Raw genomic sequence first — 18,361 nt, 5'->3', positions numbered from 1 at the left:
CGGAATGTAAGTATGTACTGTTTGTTTTTTTTACGTTTACACTGGTAACCAGGGTAAACATCGGGTTACTAAGCGCGGCCCTGCGCTTAGTAACCCGATGTTTACCCTGGTTACCCGGGGACTTCGGCATCGCTCCAGCGCCATGATTGCAACGTGTGACCGCAGTCTACGACGCTGGAGCGATAATCATACGATCGCTGCGACGTCACGGATCGTGCCGTCGTAGCGATCAAAATTGCTCTGTGTGACAGTACCCTAAGTGTAAATCTTCAGACACAAGCAGCAAAGGACTAATTGATACAAACAAGCAGACAAAACAAACAGAAAAGCAGAAAGATGGCTCATCTCATTACTGCTTACAATATATTTCACATCAGTATCTCATAACCATAAAGTAGACACACTTTTAGCATTCACATTGCTTCTGCAACACCTGGACAGCTGTGGATTTATTAAAGCTAACTAGGATGATCCAAGGTATTTTTGTGGAGTTTTTGGACTGGTTACTCTCCAAAATCCTCCTCAAAAAAGTATATTTAACATAGAGGGTATGTAAACAAAGCGTTTTGAAGGGAAAAAAAATTAGGAAAACGTTGGAGATGTTTTCCCTGAAGTGTTTTTTTGACATCCTCTTGGACGTACGTGATTTGCAACAGTATCACCGCCGACATTTGTTGTTTTTTCAATTCCAAACATAACACAGTGGTGGTTTCAAAGCTTGGAAATAGAGAGCCCTACTGTTCGGGCATGGACTTCACCAGGAAGTCCTTTTTACTGTTCATGTTCGCCCCCCCCCCTGAACACTGGGTGTTTCTCGTGCTGTCATATGCATGACAGTGTGGCAAGCACTGCCTCAGCTCAGCGGCAAAATCATTATCGCCGGTCAGACAGCTGCCGTTCCCATGCTGTCAAATGACAGTGTGAGCCCTGTAGTGCAGCGGAGTTGGTGCAGTGTGATAGATAGGCAGTGACCACAGGTAAGTTCAAAAACAAAGCCTCTTTTATGTTCAGCATACTCACAAAGATAGAAAACAAAAGGGATATCCTTCGGATCACAGCCGGGAACCAATACAGTCCGTAACCAAGATTTGTTGCCGTGGGCGACTGCACCACCGTGTATTCTTGTACAAGGAACCTGTGGCCGTAGGCCACATGGAAAACCCACCTAGGATGGAAACAGACCACTCCACTACCTTCCTGTAGTCCGTTTCAGGCATAAAAGCCCATGGCAGGTTTTCCTAAATCTGAATTGGACAAATAGCTTGCCCAAGACCAACACTTTTATTCTGCATTGCAATCACAGCTATGCCTGTGACTGCAATGCACTCTTGCGGCCTCAATATGCTTCTGTGCACATCCTTGGGGACACATAGCGACCCCTACATATGATTCCGGTCACTGCCTCACAGCCCGCAGCTGTGATTGGAGGTTAAAGTTTAACTCTGGTCACTGGTGTCGGCTGATGGGACTACTATTTCCATCAGCCAAGTCAGAGAGAGCAGGTGGCAGCTGATGAGAGTATTCATCAGCTGGCCCCTGCGCTCTAAATAATTGAAAAAAAAGCCCCTGTATTTTTGATAACCAGCCAGACAAAACTGACAGCTGCGGGCTGCAACCCTCAGCTGTTAGCTTTAGCGAGGTTGGTTATCAAGAATAGAGGGGTCCCCACATTGTTTTTTAGTTATTTAAATAAATAATATAAAAAAGTGTGTGGTGCCAACCATTCTTGACAACCAGCCAAGCTAAAGCAGACAACTGAGGGATGTATTCTTAGGCTGGGAAAAAAATGTGTGGGGAGCCCTCTATTCTTGATAACTTATCTTGCTAAAGCTGACTGTTGAGGGTTGCCGCCTATATCTGTCAGTTTTGCCTGGTTGGTTATCAAAAATATAGGGGAACCCATGCCATTTTTTGTTTTTAATTATTTAGAGCGCAGACTGATGAATACTTCCATGAGCCACCACCTGCTATCGCTGTTAATAGCGGCAGCAGGCGTAGGCTAATGGGAGCAGTTGTTCCATCAGCCGATGCCTACTGTCTGAGTTGTGGGCTCACGCTGTCATTTGACAGCATAGGATCTGTGGCTGTCTGATCAGTGGTAATGATTTTACCGCTGATCAGAGGCAGTGTTTTCCGTGCTGTCATGCACATAAACATAATAATCTTTCACCACAGTACTGATATGATATTTTTATGGAAACTGTAATTGAAAATCATTTGTGTAATATATTTACTCTTTAGCGACAATCTGTCACCATAATATTCTGTCGTATATTAGAGGTGGCGGGTGTGGAGACAGAACAGCACACCTAGTATCCCAAATGGGTCAAAAATATATAGCACACAATAGAAAATCTAGTAGATTTGTGGCGTTATTCTCTTTGTCTTTCTTGTATCTATATCTAGTTTTCAGATTGTGTCCCTACTAGTATGCAATCTGTAGTGTGATAAAATAATACTGTATAACTAGAAAAAAGCTCATCACTTATACAGACAAGAAGAACATACTGTACTTTATTGCTGGGTCTCCAGCAGTTCTTCTCCTCTTCACTGCTTTTCAGCATAGGGCCCTCCTGTGGTGCTGCCTGGTGCTCTCAGTCATCACTGTAAGAAGGCTCACTGGAGATTCAATAGGAGAGGTGTTGCATGCAATACAGATGGAGGGCCCAGCCTTGGGAATGAGGTGGCAATTAAAAGTTTGCTATAAGACCCTGGCTCCTAATATAATATGCTTTGCTGATAATATATCATTTGACCTAAATAATCCATCAAATAGAAGTAATTGCATTAGGAAACATAAAGCTTTGATCACATTTGCATCATGGCTTCCATCTGCAAGGCTGCAGATGCTGTCATGTTAATCAGTAAAAAAAAACATTCCGTGCTATTCTTGAAATGATAAACACCATAAGAGCAAACTGACAAACCTCATCATAATCATTGGGGTGCAGTTAGTGTCTGTAATGTAACATATATTTCCTGCTTGAAAAACAAAACTCAGAACACTAGTGTGAACCTAGCCTAACCTACATGTAGTGTATGTGTGTGTGATTTACTGATACATCTGTTTTTTAGTGGAAAGCAACGAATGTTTGAAGTCATACAGGAGACCTTACTCTATGATTTCCCCTCATGGTTTGCAAAAGTATTTAGCTACGCTTCCAACCCTGGACTAATTCTACCATTCATTTTGCTAATGGTGTAAGTACAATAGTGGTAAGGTAAGATGTATATAAATATTTGATATGATTATAGGGTTATTCTCATTATCTATCTTCGGGAGCGCCCCACTTCTCTGCCTTCCCACTTCCTGCTTGTCAAGAAGGTGGAGGGCTCAGTTTCAGACAAGTGCTTGCAAACTGTATAGCAAAGGGCTTATTAGAGCTGGAAAAGTGGTCACCACTGATCAACTGCAGAGTAGGCCAATAACCAAGGAAACAAGTTGTATACTATAAAATTAAATTAAACATTCCTCTGTTTTTGAGAACAGAAAAGATTTTTTAATTAGAGTTTAACTTGAAAATTACTTAATTACTTGTTTTTACAAGAACTTTGCATTTCTACCCACTGTTAATTATGAGAAAACCCATTTATTGTCAAGTTTAGCTATTTTTTGCACCAGTGAGCATTAAAAGGGGTCCCTGAAGATTGAATATAATCTCTTAACCACGAGAGAGGTGATCATTTCCTGAAATCTAAGGACCTGACTGCTTAGATTTCCAAGGATCTCAAGAAAGAAATAGGCTATTTTAACCATATCAGTATGGAGATTGAGCTTGTGCACCTCATTTTATTTATGGGACTGCTGGAGAAAACTGGGTGCAGGACCCAAAGGAGTTTTAATATAGACACAGCCTACATGGATGAAGCGAGTCTTGAAGACAAGAATCCTGGTAATCCTTATTAGTTACATTTCATAATGAGACTAGGGCTAAATGAGCCATAACAAGGTTATAATAACTATTACATCTTGACCCATCTTTTAACAATCTCATCAAGGGTTGTATTGATTTTACCATATTAGGTTTTATTTATGAATAAGAGGTCTTTAGCCTATTTATGACTTTCATTTATCTTTTATCTAGCATGAGTATATATTACCTTAATGCCACATCAAAAGGCTACCAAGCGGCAATTCTGGAACTGAAGAAGAAACTGCAAAGTGTAAGTAGAAACATTTTACGTACACTACTTTTACTGTGTGTCGACTGTTTTATGGTGATTTCATATGTCTTGCAGCAAGCGGAAGAAAATAAGAAGAGAAATAAAAAGGCAGCAGAGAAAGCAGCAGAGAAAGCAGCCGAAGCCCAAGAAGATCCCTTCAAACCAAAAGATAATTCCACCGGTAAATCTTCAGACGTAAATGGGGGAAATCTGAGATGTGGAAAGAGATTTGAGTTCTCCTAAAAAGTTTTCTTCTAGAAATAAGTGGTGGTTCAAGGTCTCAGACTTAAAGGGGTTGTCCACTACTTTCAATTAACCCCCCAATGTATCCCCCCGGGGCCCCTGATGAATTGTGTACATACCTTGCGTTGCCTTTTTCCCCTGTGAGCGGCGCTATGCTGGTGGCTGAGTCCGGGTCACGTGACCCCCAGGCTGCAGCCACCGCTAATTTCCGCCGACGTCACATCAATTTCCAGAGTCTGGAAATTGACGTGACGTCAGTAACAGGCGTGTCCCAGCCGCACAGTTAGCAGTCACTCAAGAGTGACTGGGCTGTGGGCGGGACTGTGCTGTGCTGGGGGCGGGCGGGGCTTTGCTGGGGGCGGGCGGGGCTGTGCACTGCAGGTGTCTGGTGCTGGGATCTGCTTGCTGAGATGTGCTGCGGCGGCGGCTGATCCCGTGGCTGCGGCCGGTCCCACGGCGGCTGGTGCGTCGGCGGCCGGTGCCCTGGCGGCGGCCGCTGGTGCGTCGACGGCCGGCCCCGCCACGGTGGCCGGTGCTGTGGCAGCGGCTGCGGCCGGTGCTGAAGGTGGCTCTGTGGTGGTGGTGGCGGCGGCGTTGTCTCTGTGTGCAGGCATGTCCGATGGGACTACAAGTCCCATCGGGCTCTGCCTGCTACAGTGACAGTGAGTGACACATTAGCCAATGATGGGACAGTAGTAGTCCCATCATCCGGCTAATGTGTTGAATGTAAAAAAAAAAAAAAAAAAACATATACAGTACATACATACATAGAACACATACAGGACATGCGCCATGCGACGACATGCGCCATGCGACGACATGCGCCTTGCGACGACATGCGCCATGCGACGACATGCGCCATGCGACGACATGCTGCATGCGACGACATGCTGCATGCGACGACATGCGCCATGCGACGACATGCTGCATGTTACGACATGCTGCATGCGACGACATGCGCCATGCGACGACATGCGCCATGCGACGACATGCGACTACATGCGACTACATGCGCATACAGTACATACATACAGTACATACATACAGACATACAGTACATACATACAGTACATACATACAGACATACAGTACATACATACATACAGTACATACATATAGACATACAGTACATAAAACATAGAGTACATACTCACCATCACTTGTCACTTTGTTCCCCGAAGCCATTGTCATCTGTAAAAAATATTAAAATAATAAACAAACACTATACTCCCTGATCCGCAGAAATCCAATTAAAACGAGTGTCCCACGACGATCTCCCGTGGAGAGCAGGAGCATCAGCTGACGCAACCACCTATCAGGGGCACCAGGAACACAATGAGGGGAGGAAGGTATCCTTCCACAATGTATTCCCCACAATGTATTCCTACGCCCCTGTGAGAAAATAGTCCCTAGTCTCACTTTATGGCATGCTGTATGAGAAAGTTCCCACGCAGCTTTTTGCCATAAAGTGAGACCAGTGAACTTTAGTAACCTCAGTGATACACTGCAGGAGCCATTGCCTCCTGTCAGTGTGTCACTGAGGGTCCTATAGAGCGGTGACATCAACTCTAACCGTAAACGTGACAGAAATACGTGGCACTTTAATACGTGACACTGAAATACGTGGCACGTGGCACTTACATACGTGGCACTTAAATCCGTGGCACTTAAATCCGTGGCACTGAAATACGTGGCACTGAAATACGTGGCACGTGGCACTGAAATACGTGGCACTTAAATCCGTGGCACTGAAATATGTGTCACGTGGTACTTAAATACGTGGCACTTACATACGTGGCACTTACATACGTGGCACTTACATACGTGGCACGTGGCACTTACATACGTGGCACTTATATACATGGCACGTGGCACTTACATACGTGGCACTGAAATACGTGGCACTGAAATATCGTGGCACTATGACTGTCAGAAAATGTTCATTAAACGGTTAGGGGTGAGGTTAGGGGTAGGGTTAGGGTTAGGGTTTGGATCCCTTTATCACCCTGATGGTGGTGGGTGGTGTTTCAGTGGTTTTTTTCTGTTTTTTTCTATAAAAACGCATGCGTTTTTAACGCAAACGCATGTGCTTAAAAACGCATGCGTTTACATAGACAGCAATGCATTTTTTTGCCGCAAATAAACGCATGCGTTTTTTTGCGGCAAAAAAACGCCGCTAAAAATTACTACAGGTTGCATTTCTGCAAATGAATGCGCGCGTACAAAAACGCATGCGTTGCCGAAAACGCGTCAAAACGCATGCGAAAAAACGCATGCGTATTTAATGTTAAGTATAGGAAAAAAAACGCATGCGTTTTTTAGCGCTAAAACGCAGCGTCCAAAAATGCAAGTGTGAAACCAGCCTCAGTGCCGGAATTGGCGCATCTTACAGATGCGCCATTTCTGGGGTGGCTGCGGACTGGTATTTGTAGCAGGGGGGGGACCAATATCCATGGCCCCTCTCTAGGCTATGAGTATCAGCCCGCAGCTGTCTGCATAGCCTTTCTGGCTATAAAATATAGGGGGACCCCACGTCATCTTTTTTGGGGGGTCCCGCTATTTTAATAGCCAGTAAAGGCTATGCAGACAGCTGCGGGCTGATATTCATAGCAGGCTACAAATATTGGCCCCTGGCCGTCGGCTTTCCCCCTCTTGCGCAGAAAATTGCGCGGGAGCCCACGCCGTTTTTTTCAGTTTTTTATTAAATTAAACGCTCATTAAGGCCTGTTTCACACTTGCGTCGGCACGGGTCCATCGCTATGCGTTGGGCCGACGTACCGACGCACGTTGTGAAATTTGTGCACGTCGTGGGCAGCGGATGCAGTTTTTCAACGCATCCGCTGCCCATTCTGAAGTCCGGGGAGGAGGGGGCGGAGTTTTGGCCGTGCATGCGCGGTAGAAAATGGCAAACGCGACGGACGTGCCAACGGTCCGCCAAAACACGACGCATCCGTTGCACGATGGACGCGACATGTGGCCATCCGTCGCGATCCTTCACTAATACACGTCTATGGGTAAAAAACGCATCCTGCGAGCACATTTGCAGGATCCATTTTTTTCCCAAAAAGACGGATTGCGGAAAACGCAAGTGTGAAAGTAGCCTTATAGAAACATCGGCCTTTCTATTATATATCTATGGATATATCTATCTATAGATATATTTATCTATAGATATATCTATAGATACATAGATGTATCTATCCATATATTTGGGAGCTTTCACACATCAGGTTTTTGCCGTGAGGCACAATCTGGCGAGTTTTGAAAAAAACGGATCCATTTTTTTCCGTCGGATCCGTTTTTTTCTCATAGAGTTTCATCCGTTTTTTGCCGGATCCGTCAAAAAAGCTGTTTCCGCCGGATGGAAAACACATACAGAGGAACGTTTTTTCTGTGCGAAAAAACGCACAGCGACGGATCCGGCAAAAAATCGTATGAAACTGAGCTGTGAAATGATGAGTCCGGCCTTGGAATCCGTTTTTTCATGCATGTTTCCATTCAAATCATGCACATTTTCCGTTTATTTACTTATTTCCAAAAACGGCATTAAAACCGCGCATAAACCGCACCAAAAAAAGCATCAAAACTGCACCAAAAACTGCATCAAAACTGCACCAAAAACTGCATCAAAACCTGGTGCAGTTTTGCAGTTTTGGTGCGGTTTTGATACAGTTTTTGGTGCAGTTTTGATGCAGTTCTTGGTGTGGTTTTGGTGCAGCTTTTTTCCGCAGCATGTGCACAACAAGTCTGCGGCTCCCATAGACTTACATTGGTTGTACACTACACTGCGGATTTGATGCAATTCAGTGCAGCAAAAAACGCTGCGGATCTGCAATCAGATCCGTAACGGGTGAACACAGCCTTAGCATTTAGTGAACCTAGCCAAAAAGCCAAGCAAAAAACAAGTGTGGGATTGCACTTTTTTGCCATTTCATTGCACTTTCAATTTTTTCACATTTTCTGCTACACCACATGGTAAAACCAATGGTGTCGTTCAAAAGTAGAACTTGTCACGCAAAAGATCACATGGCCATATTGACGGAAAAATTATGGCTCTGGAAAGAAGAGGAGCGATAAACGAAAACAAAAAAGCTCCAGGGGGTGAAGGGGTTTAGAAACATGGATATGGACATATGTATGGAAATAGACATAGATATATAGATATATCTGTATCTATCTATCTATCTATCTATCTATCTATCTATCTATCTATCTATCTATCTATCTATCCCATATCTATCTATCTATCTATCTATCTATCTATCTATCTATTTATCTGTCTGTCTGTCTGTCTGTCTGTCTATCTATCTATCTATCTATCTATCTATCTATCCATCCATCCATCCATCCATCCATCCATCAATCTGTGTAATGGAGTGTGGGTTGGACAAATGTAAAAGAGGAGGTTGGACAGAAATGACATCACAAATCTTTTTGAAGATAGAGGAGGGAGAGGAGGGAGGGGTTGGGTGTGTTTTGGAGTGGGTGTGCTAGGTTCGTGCTTAGTAGCAGTGCAATGCATCATGGAACTTGTAGTATTAGAGCACAGTAACTCAGGAGAAAGGAAGTTGTCGATTAACCCCATGAGAGCTGAATCCAGCACTAAAGATGTGCTGCTACAGCATGATAAAAGGTAATATTGCTAAAATAAACACAGTAGATGTTTTCAGTGGCCCATAATAGCAAGATTTATGAAAAAAAAAAAAAAGGTTATAGTAGTGGACAACTTCTTTAAGGTACCTTCACACATAACGATTTAGTTAACGCTGTGCTCTGCTTTACGGCCGGCGCTGACACAGTCAGTGCGGGAAGCTGACGCCGGGGGACGTGACAGACATCGGAATGTGAGTATGTACTGTTTTTTTTTTTTTACTTTTACAATGGTAACCAGGGTAAATATCGGGTTACTAAGCGCGGCCCTGCGCTTAGTAACCCGATGTTTACCCTGGTTACCCGGGGACTTCGGCATCGTTGAAGACAGTTTCAACGATGCCGAAGTCGTTCCCCTGATCGTTGGTCGCTGGAGAGAGCGGTCTGTGTGACAACTCTCCAGCGACCACACAACGACTTAACAACGATCACGGCCAGGTCGTATCGCTGGTCGTGATCGTTGGTAAGTCGTTTAGTGTAACGGTACCTTTAGACTAATCTTATGCATCTGTGTTACATAACAATAGATCATTTGGTAATATTTTACCTTTAAGATGAACAAATCCAATTTTTTTAATGCAAAATCAAGTATAAACTATAGTAGGGGTTTATAAACCTATAAATGGGTTTTGTCATGTTACTTTTTTCAGGAGAACACTACTCCCTTGCCTCTTAGCTCCCTGTTTGCTTGGCGACAATGCACTGCTGCAGATTGACCTTTTGGACAAGTGACATGGTTGTAATACTGGTCCAAACTGTGCACTGTTTGATGCTGTAGCATAGGAGGAGCACAGAGATAATAAGTGCCAGAAGATAGTGACAATAAAGTTGGCTTGATCATGTGTTCCAGCATTTCAGCCAGCTTTAGATCAGCCCTTGCAAACTTTATTAAAAAGAGCTTGTAAGCACTGCATATGCTAGATCATCACAGCTAGTCTGCCGCAGTGATCTATAACCTAGAAAATGAGCTTTAAATTGAACCTGTCATGTAAAATCATCCTATCAACCTTTAGATATGGTGTTAATTTGCAGGCTAAAAGCATTTTGAAGCCGTGTGGCCACCATGCTAAGAGCCTCACTGTCTGGAGGAAATTAACTTAAGTCCTCCCGGCAGCCTCAGGTTTTCAGTCATAGGGGTGGGCCGCCAAGGGTTCAGTGAAGACTGAGTGCAAATGCGCCAGTGCTGACTGATAGTCAGTTCAGTATTAGTGACAGCTGTCAATCAGAGTCTAGGCATAATTACAGCCACTGCTCACTATGCACTGAATAGTGACTGAAACCACGACAGCCCACTCCTATGACTGAAAGCCTGAAGTTGCTGGGAGAAATAAAGTTCATTTCCTCCCGGCATAGCGGCTCTTAATGCGACCACCGCACGGCTTCTGAATGCTTTGAACCTGCCAGTTAACCCTATGACTGGGTGGTGCTTGGCTTTCCCCATGTGTTCTGGAGATTGCCCAGCTACTTAACTGAGCTGTCTGCCTCTGATCCCTGCCAGAGATAGCGTGTGCTTCCTTGTGAGTGCTTGCCTGATTCTGTTGTACTGAATTCTGATCTTCCGCTGCCTGACCCATTGCACCATGTTCTGACTATTCATTTGTCTTGTCCTTTTGCTTTAATCATATATATCCTGGTATTTTGACCCCGTACCATGACCTGACTTACGCCTTTGTCTTTCCCCTTGGTTTTCTGCTTGCTCTCTTGGTACTAACCCCAGAACATTTGACTTCTCTACCTCAGTGTATGTACATGAGAAGTAACTAGCATCACAAATTCAAGATTTTTTTTCTTTCTTTATTAAAAACAATTCAGAATCAATACAATGTACAAGACAAAACCACCTTAGATGCGTTTCTTGTTATAACTAATGGCCATATTAGCCTGAAAAGAGTCACAGTGGCTTTGCCTTGTGCATCTGATTGATTTTACTTTGATTTTAACAAAGAAAGAAGTAAAGCTTAAACTGTTTCATTTCATATAGATGATGGTTTTTGTCTCTAATACATTGTTCCCCAGTGCATTCCCATGCAGCCAGTACATAAATGAGTGAGCTAGAGATTTTTAATTGGTGGGACATGTAAATTTACTGCAATTACTACAGTGTTACTCTAAAATAAATCAACCCAATATATAGTACCTTCAGATAAGTTGTAATTATTGGTGGCCACTATACCTGTGCAATATTTCCATTGACTATATTAAGAAGGATAAGAGGTTTACTATTCAAATGTCACATGTCATGTGGAGTCGCATAGCATTCTTATTCTAAGCATTTTCTGGCTTATTTAGCCCTAAAGTCTTTGGTTGCACAGAATGATAATGATACCTCCAGCAAGAATAGAACATAAAGTGATAGAAGCACTGTAAGTCTTGTTCTATATATGCTGTATACTGAAGGCACAATGCTATCTATACGAACAGGGCATTAGGTATATATACAGTGCCTTGCGAAAGTATTCGGCTCCCTGGAACTTTTCAACCTTTTCCCACATATCATGCTTTGAACATAATTTTTGGTGAAGAATAGTGTTGAGCATTCCGATACCGCAAGTATCGGGTATTGGCCGATATTTGCAGTATCGGAATTCCGATACCGAGTTCCGATATTTTTGTGATATCGGAATCGGAAGTTCCCAGTGTATGGTTCCCAGGGTCTGAAGGAGAGGAGACTCTCCTTCAGGCCCTGGGATCCATAGTCATGTAAAAAATAAATAATAAAAATAAAAAATATGGATATACTCACCCCTCCGACGGACCCTGGACCTTAGCGGTGCAACCGGCAGCCTCCGTTCCTAAGAATGCAGTGAGTGTACAGGACCTGCAATGACGTCGCGGTCTTGTGATTGGTCACGTGACCGCTCATGTGACCGCTCACGTGACCGCGACGTCATCGCAGGTCCTTCACGCACTGTATTCTTAGAAACGGAGGCTGCTGGTTGCACCGCTAAGGTCCAGGGCCCGTCCGAGGGTGAGTATATTCATATTTTTTATTTTTATTCTTAATTTTTTACATGAATATGGATCCCAGGGCCTGAAGGAGAGTTTCCTCTCCTTCAGACTCTGGGAACCATCCAGGATACCTTCCGATATTTGTGTCCCATTGACTTGTATTGGTATCGGTATCGGCGATATCCGATATTTTTTGGATATCGTCCGATCCAATCCGATACCGATACTTTCAAATATCGGAAGGTATCGCTCAACACTAGTGAAGAATCAACAACAAGTGGAACACAATTGTGAAGTTGAATGAAATTTATTGGTTATTTTACATTTTTGTGGAAATTCAAAAAATGAATAGTGGGGCGTGCAATATTATTCGGCCCCTTTACTTTCACTGCAGCAAACTCAGTCCAGAATTTCATTGTGGATCTCTGAATGATCCAATGTTGTCCTAAATGCCTAATGATGATAAATATAATCCACCTGTGTGTAATCAAGTCTCCATATAAATGTCCCTGCTCTGTGATAGTTTCAGGGTTCTGTTTGAAGCACAGAGAGCATCATGAAGACCAAGGAACACAACAGGTAGGTCCGTGATACTGTTGTGGAGAAGGTTAAAGCCGGATTTGGATACAAAATGATTTCCAGAACTTTAAACATCCTAAGGAGCACTGTGCAAGTGATCATATTGAAATGGAAGGAGTATCATACCACTGCAAATCTACCAAGACACTGCTGTCCCTCTAAACTTTCATCTCAAACAAGGAGAAGACTGATCAGAGATGCAGCCAAGAGGCCCATGATCACTCTGCATGAACTGCAGAGATCTACAGCTGAGGTGGGACAGTCTGTCCATAGGACAACAATCAGTCGTACACTGCACAAATCTGGCCTTTATGGAAGAGTGGCAAGAAGAAAGCCATTTCTCAAATATATCCATAAAAAGTGTTGTTTAAAGCTTGCAACAAGCCACCTGTGAGATACACCAAACATGTGGAAGAAGGTGCTCTGGTCAGATGAAACAAAATCGAACATTTTGGCAACAATGCCAAGCGATATGTTTGGCGTAAAGGCAACACAGCTCATCACCCTGAACACACCATCCCCACTGTCAAACATGGTGGTGGCAGCATCATGGTTTGGGCTTTTCTTCAGCAGGGACAGGGAAGATGGTTAAAATTGATGGGAAGATGGATGGAGCCAAATATAGGACCATTCTTGAAGAAAACCTGTTGGAGTCTGCAAAATACCTGAGACTGGGACGGAGATTTATCTTCCAACAAGACAATGATCAAAAACAAAAAGCAAAATCTATAATGGAATGGTTTACAAATAAATGTAAATGTATCCAGGTGTTAGAATGGCCAAGTAAAAGTCCAGAACTCAATCCAATCGAAAAATTTACCTTAAAATTATAGACTATTCATGTCTTTGTCAGTGGGCAAACTTACAAAATCAGTAAGGGAGCAAGGGATCAAATAATTATTTCCTCCACTGTTTATATATATTCCTACTACCCTGTTCATATACATATAAGTTCATATATATATATAAATACACACACAGTCAGAAAAGGGAGTGTGTTGTGATCCGCTTTTTGGGCTCCCCTAGTGGTGGCTGGTGGTACTGGAGACTTGTGTGTTCTTTTCTGCCTCAGCTCACCTGCTTCCATCAGTTTTGGGAGTTCCCTATTTAGCCTTGCTCTCCAGTCACTTCCTTGCCGGTCATCATTGTAACCTGAGTCTTTCAGTTGCATGTTCCTGCTACCAGTCTGCTGATCAGCTAAGTGGACTCTTGTCCTTTTTGTTTTGTATTTTTTGTCCAGTTTACAGTTTGTCATTTCCTGTTACTGGAAGCTCTTGTGGACTGAAATTGCCACTCCTGTGTCATGAGTTGACACAGGAGTCTTAAAGTAATTTCAGGATGGGTTTTTGAAAGGGTTTTTCAGCTGACCGTGAAGTCCTCTTTTGTATCCTTCCTCTATCTAGTAAGTGGACCTCGCTTTGCTAAATCTACCTTCATACTGTGTATGTCTTTTCCTCTGAACTCACCGTTAATATATGTGGGGGCTACTATCATCTTTGGGGAATTTCACTAGAGGTAAGCCAGGTCTGTTCCTTCCTCTTCCAGGCGTAGTTAGTTCTCCGGCTGGCGCATGGCATCTAGGCAGCCGTAGGAATGCTTCCTGGCTACTGTTAGTTGTGTGGTAGATTTAGGTCACGGTCAGCTTGAGTTTCCATCACCCGAGGGCTAGTCTGTTATTTTGTGTTTCTGATGTTCCCATGCCATTGGGGAATCATGACAGTATGACCGGCCACTGTTAAAGTAATTGGCAGAAGAAAGGAGAGTAAAAGAAGTCTGTAGATTTTTTATTTTTTTTTTCCTCACATGTTTGCTACTTAGTTGGCTCAGTTGTATTTCTGCTCTATTTACAGCCTTGCCTTTCTCTCCTTCTAATCCTTGAATGGCTCTGACCTCTCCGGTTTAAGGATGGACTCTCAGAGTTTGGCTGCAGGTTTAAATAATCTTGCTACGAAGGTTCAGAATTTACAAGATTATGTTATACGTACTCCTATTTCTGAACCTAAGATTCCTACACCAGAGGTATTTTCCGGAGATAGATCTCGGTTTCTGAATTTCAAATGTAATTGTAAATTATTCCTTTCTCTCAGACCTCACTCCTCTGGAGATCCTGTTCAGCAGGTTAAGATTGTGATTTCTTTGCTGCGAGGTGACCCTCAAAATTGGGCATTTTCATTGACACCAGGGGATCCTGCGTTGCTCAATGTGGATGCGTTTTTTCTGGCTTTAGGGTTGCTGTATGAGGAACCTAATTTGGAGATTCAAGCTGAAAAAGCTTTAATAGCCCTGTCTCAGGGGCAAGATGAAGCTGAGATATACTGCCAAAAATTTCGTAAATGGTCTGTGCTTACTCAGTGGAATGAGTGTGCCCTAGCGGCAATTTTCAGAGAAGGCCTTTCTGATGCCGTTAAGGATGTCATGGTGGGGTTTCCTACGCCCACAGGTCTGAATGAGTCCATCACAATGGCGATTCAGATTGATCGGCGTTTGCGGGAGCGCAAACCCGTGCACCATTTGGCGGTATCTTCTGAAGGGACGCCAGAGAAAATGCAATGTGACAGAATTCTGTCAAGAAGCGAGCGGCAGAATTATAGGCGCAAAAATGGCTTGTGCTTCTACTGTGGTGATTCCGCGCATGTTATATCAGCATGCTCTAAACGTACTAGGAAGGTTGACAAGTCTGTTTCTATTGGCACTTTACAGTCTAAATTTCTTCTGTCTGTAACTCTGATTTGTTCATTATCAGTTATTACCGTGGATGGCTATGTGGACTCTGGCGCCGCTCTGAGTCTCATGGATTGGTCCTTCGCCAGGCGCTGTGGGTTTGATTTGGAGCCTCTGGAAGTTCCTATACCTCTGAAGGGTATTGATTCTACACCTCTGGCTTGTAATAGACCACAGTTCTGGACGCAAGTGACTATGCGTATGACTCCAGACCATCAGGAGATGATTCGCTTCCTCGTGTTGCATAATTTACATGATGTGTTAGTGCTTGGATTACCATGGTTGCAATCTCATAACCCAGTACTGGACTGGAAAACTATGTCTGTGTTAAGCTGGGGATGTCGGGGGGCTCATGGGGACATACCTTTGGTTTCTATCTCGTCATCTATTCCCTCTGAGGTTCCGGCATTTTTGTCGGATTTTGGGGATGTTTTTGAAGAGCCTAAAATTGGTTCTCTCCCTCCCCACAGAGAGTGTGATTGCGCCATAGATCTGATTCCAGGCAGTAAATTTCCAAAGGGTCGTTTGTTTAACCTATCTGTACCTGAGCATGCTGCCATGCGAGAGTATGTTAAGGAGTCCCTGGAAAAGGGACATATTCGTCCTTCTTCATCACCTTTAGGAGCTGGGTTTTTCTTTGTCTCTAAAAAGGATGGCTCGCTGAGGCCTTGTATTTAGGGTTGAGCGACTTTCATTTTTTTAAGATCGAGTAGGGTTTTGGGAAACCCGATTTTGTCCAGAGTCGAGTCGAGTGCAGTCGGCCGATTATCGCTAAAAGTCGGGGATCGACCGAAACACGAAACCCAATGCAAGTCAATGGGGAAGCATAGTCGGCAGTGAGTGGAGGCCAGGAAAACACCTACAGTGCCCATTTTAATGCCAAAAACATCCATTCTTGTTTCTGAAGCTTGCCAATCTTAATTAACTGTATAATAATAGTTGGGCATAGGGAATTGGGGGAAAGTTGTGGGGGGAGTAGGGCTGGCTCAAGTTTTTCGTGGGCCCAGGAAATGCGGACTACGTCACGGCGGTGTTGCAGGGAAAGGTAAGTATTTAAAAGTTGCAAGTGCTGTGATCCTGAGCAAGCAGGGGGGGGGCCCACTCGTTCGCATTGCCACTGGCACAGGGCCCCTCAAAGTACGGCGGTGTGTTTGCATGGCGGGGGCGCCTCCCACCAGCAGCGACACTTTTGCGTACTCTGAGGGGCCCTGTGCCAGTGACGTCGCCAACGAGTATGCCCCCCCACCTGATGAAGGAACCTGCACTTTCATCTGCACCTTCCTCTTTGTCCCTGTGTAAGGTGGTATAACATGCGGGAAGGGGAACCTTACTTTCAGCAGGGACAGATTCTGGCTGTGTAGAGTACAAGGGGAATGTAGTGGTCTAGGTCAATGTACCAGCAGACTCATTTAGCAGTGGCTGGGCAATGGGCAGGATGAGGAGGAAACAGATATAGGGCCAAAGAATAAAGTAGGCTACATGCAGTTCAAAATTGGTAACAGGACTAAACAGGCGGCATTGCTTTGTTCAGTGGAGTAGCAAACCCAAGAGCAGCAGACACTGTTTCAAGGGCCTAACCACACTAGTAGGCCAAATGCAGTTTAGTATCTGATAGTATAGGGCGAAAGCCAGAATGTGGAAGCTCAGCTTTGTTCAGTTGAGGACAACACCAGGCAGGGGCAGACAGACACCTTTAGTAGGCCGGAACAGCCAATTTTTAAAAAAAACAGCAGTTAGTAAGAGGCAGAAGGTAGAAGCTCAGCTTTATTCAGTTGAGGACAACACCAGGCAGGGGCAGACAGACACCTTTAGTAGGCCGGAACAGCCAATTGCATTTTTAAAAATGGTAATTTGGAACTGAAGGTTGAAGCTCAGCTTTATTCAGTTGAGGACAACACCAGGCAGGGGCAGACAGACACCTTTAGTAGGCCGGAACAGCCAATTTTTAAAAAAAACAGCAGTTAGTAAGAGGCAGAAGGTAGAAGCTCAGCTTTATTCAGTTGAGGACAACACCAGGCAGGGGCAGACAGACACCTTTAGTAGGCCGGAACAGCCAATTGCATTTTTAAAAATGGTAATTTGGAACTGAAGGTTGAAGCTCAGCTTTATTCAGTTGAGGACAACACCAGGCAGGGGCAGACAGACACCTTTAGTAGGCCGGAACAGCCAATTGCATTTTTAAAAATGGTAATTTGGAACTGAAGGTTGAAGCTCAGCTTTATTCAGTTGAGGACAACACCAGGCAGGGGCAGACAGACACCTTTAGTAGGCCGGAACAGCCAATGGCATTTTTAAAAATGGTAATTTGGAACAGAAGGTAGAAGCTCAGCTTTATTCAGTTGAGGACAACACCAGGCAGGGGCAGACAGACACCTTTAGTAGGCCGGAACAGCCAATTTTTTAAAAAAACAGCAGTTAGTAAGAGGCAGAAGGTAGAAGCTCAGCTTTATTCAGTTGAGGACAACACCAGGCAGGGGCAGACAGACACCTTTAGTAGGCCGGAACAGCCAATTTTTAAAAAAAACAGCAGTTAGTAAGAGGCAGAAGGTTGAAGCTCAGCTTTATTTAGTTGAGGGCAACACCAGGGAGGGGCAGAAGCCGTTAGTAGGCCCTAACCACCATTTTTTTTTTTAAAACCACATAATGAGAGCCGGAAGGTTGAAGCTCAGCTTTATTTAGTTGAGGACAACACCAGGGAGGGGCAGAAGCCGTTAGTAGGCCCTAACCACCATTTTTTTTTTTTAAAACCACTTAATGAGAGCCGGAAGGTTGAAGCTCAGCTTTATTTAGTTGAGGACAACACCAGGGAGGGGCACACAGACAGACACCTTTAGTAGGCCGGAAAAGCCTATTGCATTTTTCAAAATGGTAATTTGGAGCAGAAGGTTGAAGCTCAGCTTTATTTAGTTGAGGACAACACCAGGCAGGGGCACACAGACAGACACCTTTAGTAGGCCTGAAAAGCCTATTGCATTTTTCAAAATGGTAATTTGGAGCAGAAGGTTGAAGCTCAGCTTTATTTAGTTGAGGGCAACACCAGGGAGGGGCAGAAGCC

At 44.0% G+C, this 18,361-nt stretch overlaps 1 protein-coding gene across 1 annotated transcript in view; it reads left to right on the top strand.

Annotated features, from left to right (window-relative positions):
* Positions 1–18,361, top strand: part of LOC143794044 (transmembrane channel-like protein 1) — a 256,399-nt gene that overhangs the window by 198,851 nt on the left and 39,187 nt on the right. The window contains exons 17-19 of the mRNA XM_077280943.1: positions 3,076–3,201; positions 4,086–4,164; positions 4,240–4,345. Coding sequence (XP_077137058.1) covers positions 3,076–3,201; positions 4,086–4,164; positions 4,240–4,345 — 311 coding nt within the window. The remainder of the gene's footprint in view (positions 1–3,075; positions 3,202–4,085; positions 4,165–4,239; positions 4,346–18,361) is intronic.

Source organism: Ranitomeya variabilis, chromosome 1 (genome assembly GCF_051348905.1).
Source record: "Ranitomeya variabilis isolate aRanVar5 chromosome 1, aRanVar5.hap1, whole genome shotgun sequence".
Taxonomy (NCBI): domain Eukaryota; kingdom Metazoa; phylum Chordata; class Amphibia; order Anura; family Dendrobatidae; genus Ranitomeya; species Ranitomeya variabilis.
The sequence above is the reverse complement of the archived record's forward strand: the minus strand, read 5'-3'. Positions and strand labels throughout refer to the sequence as shown.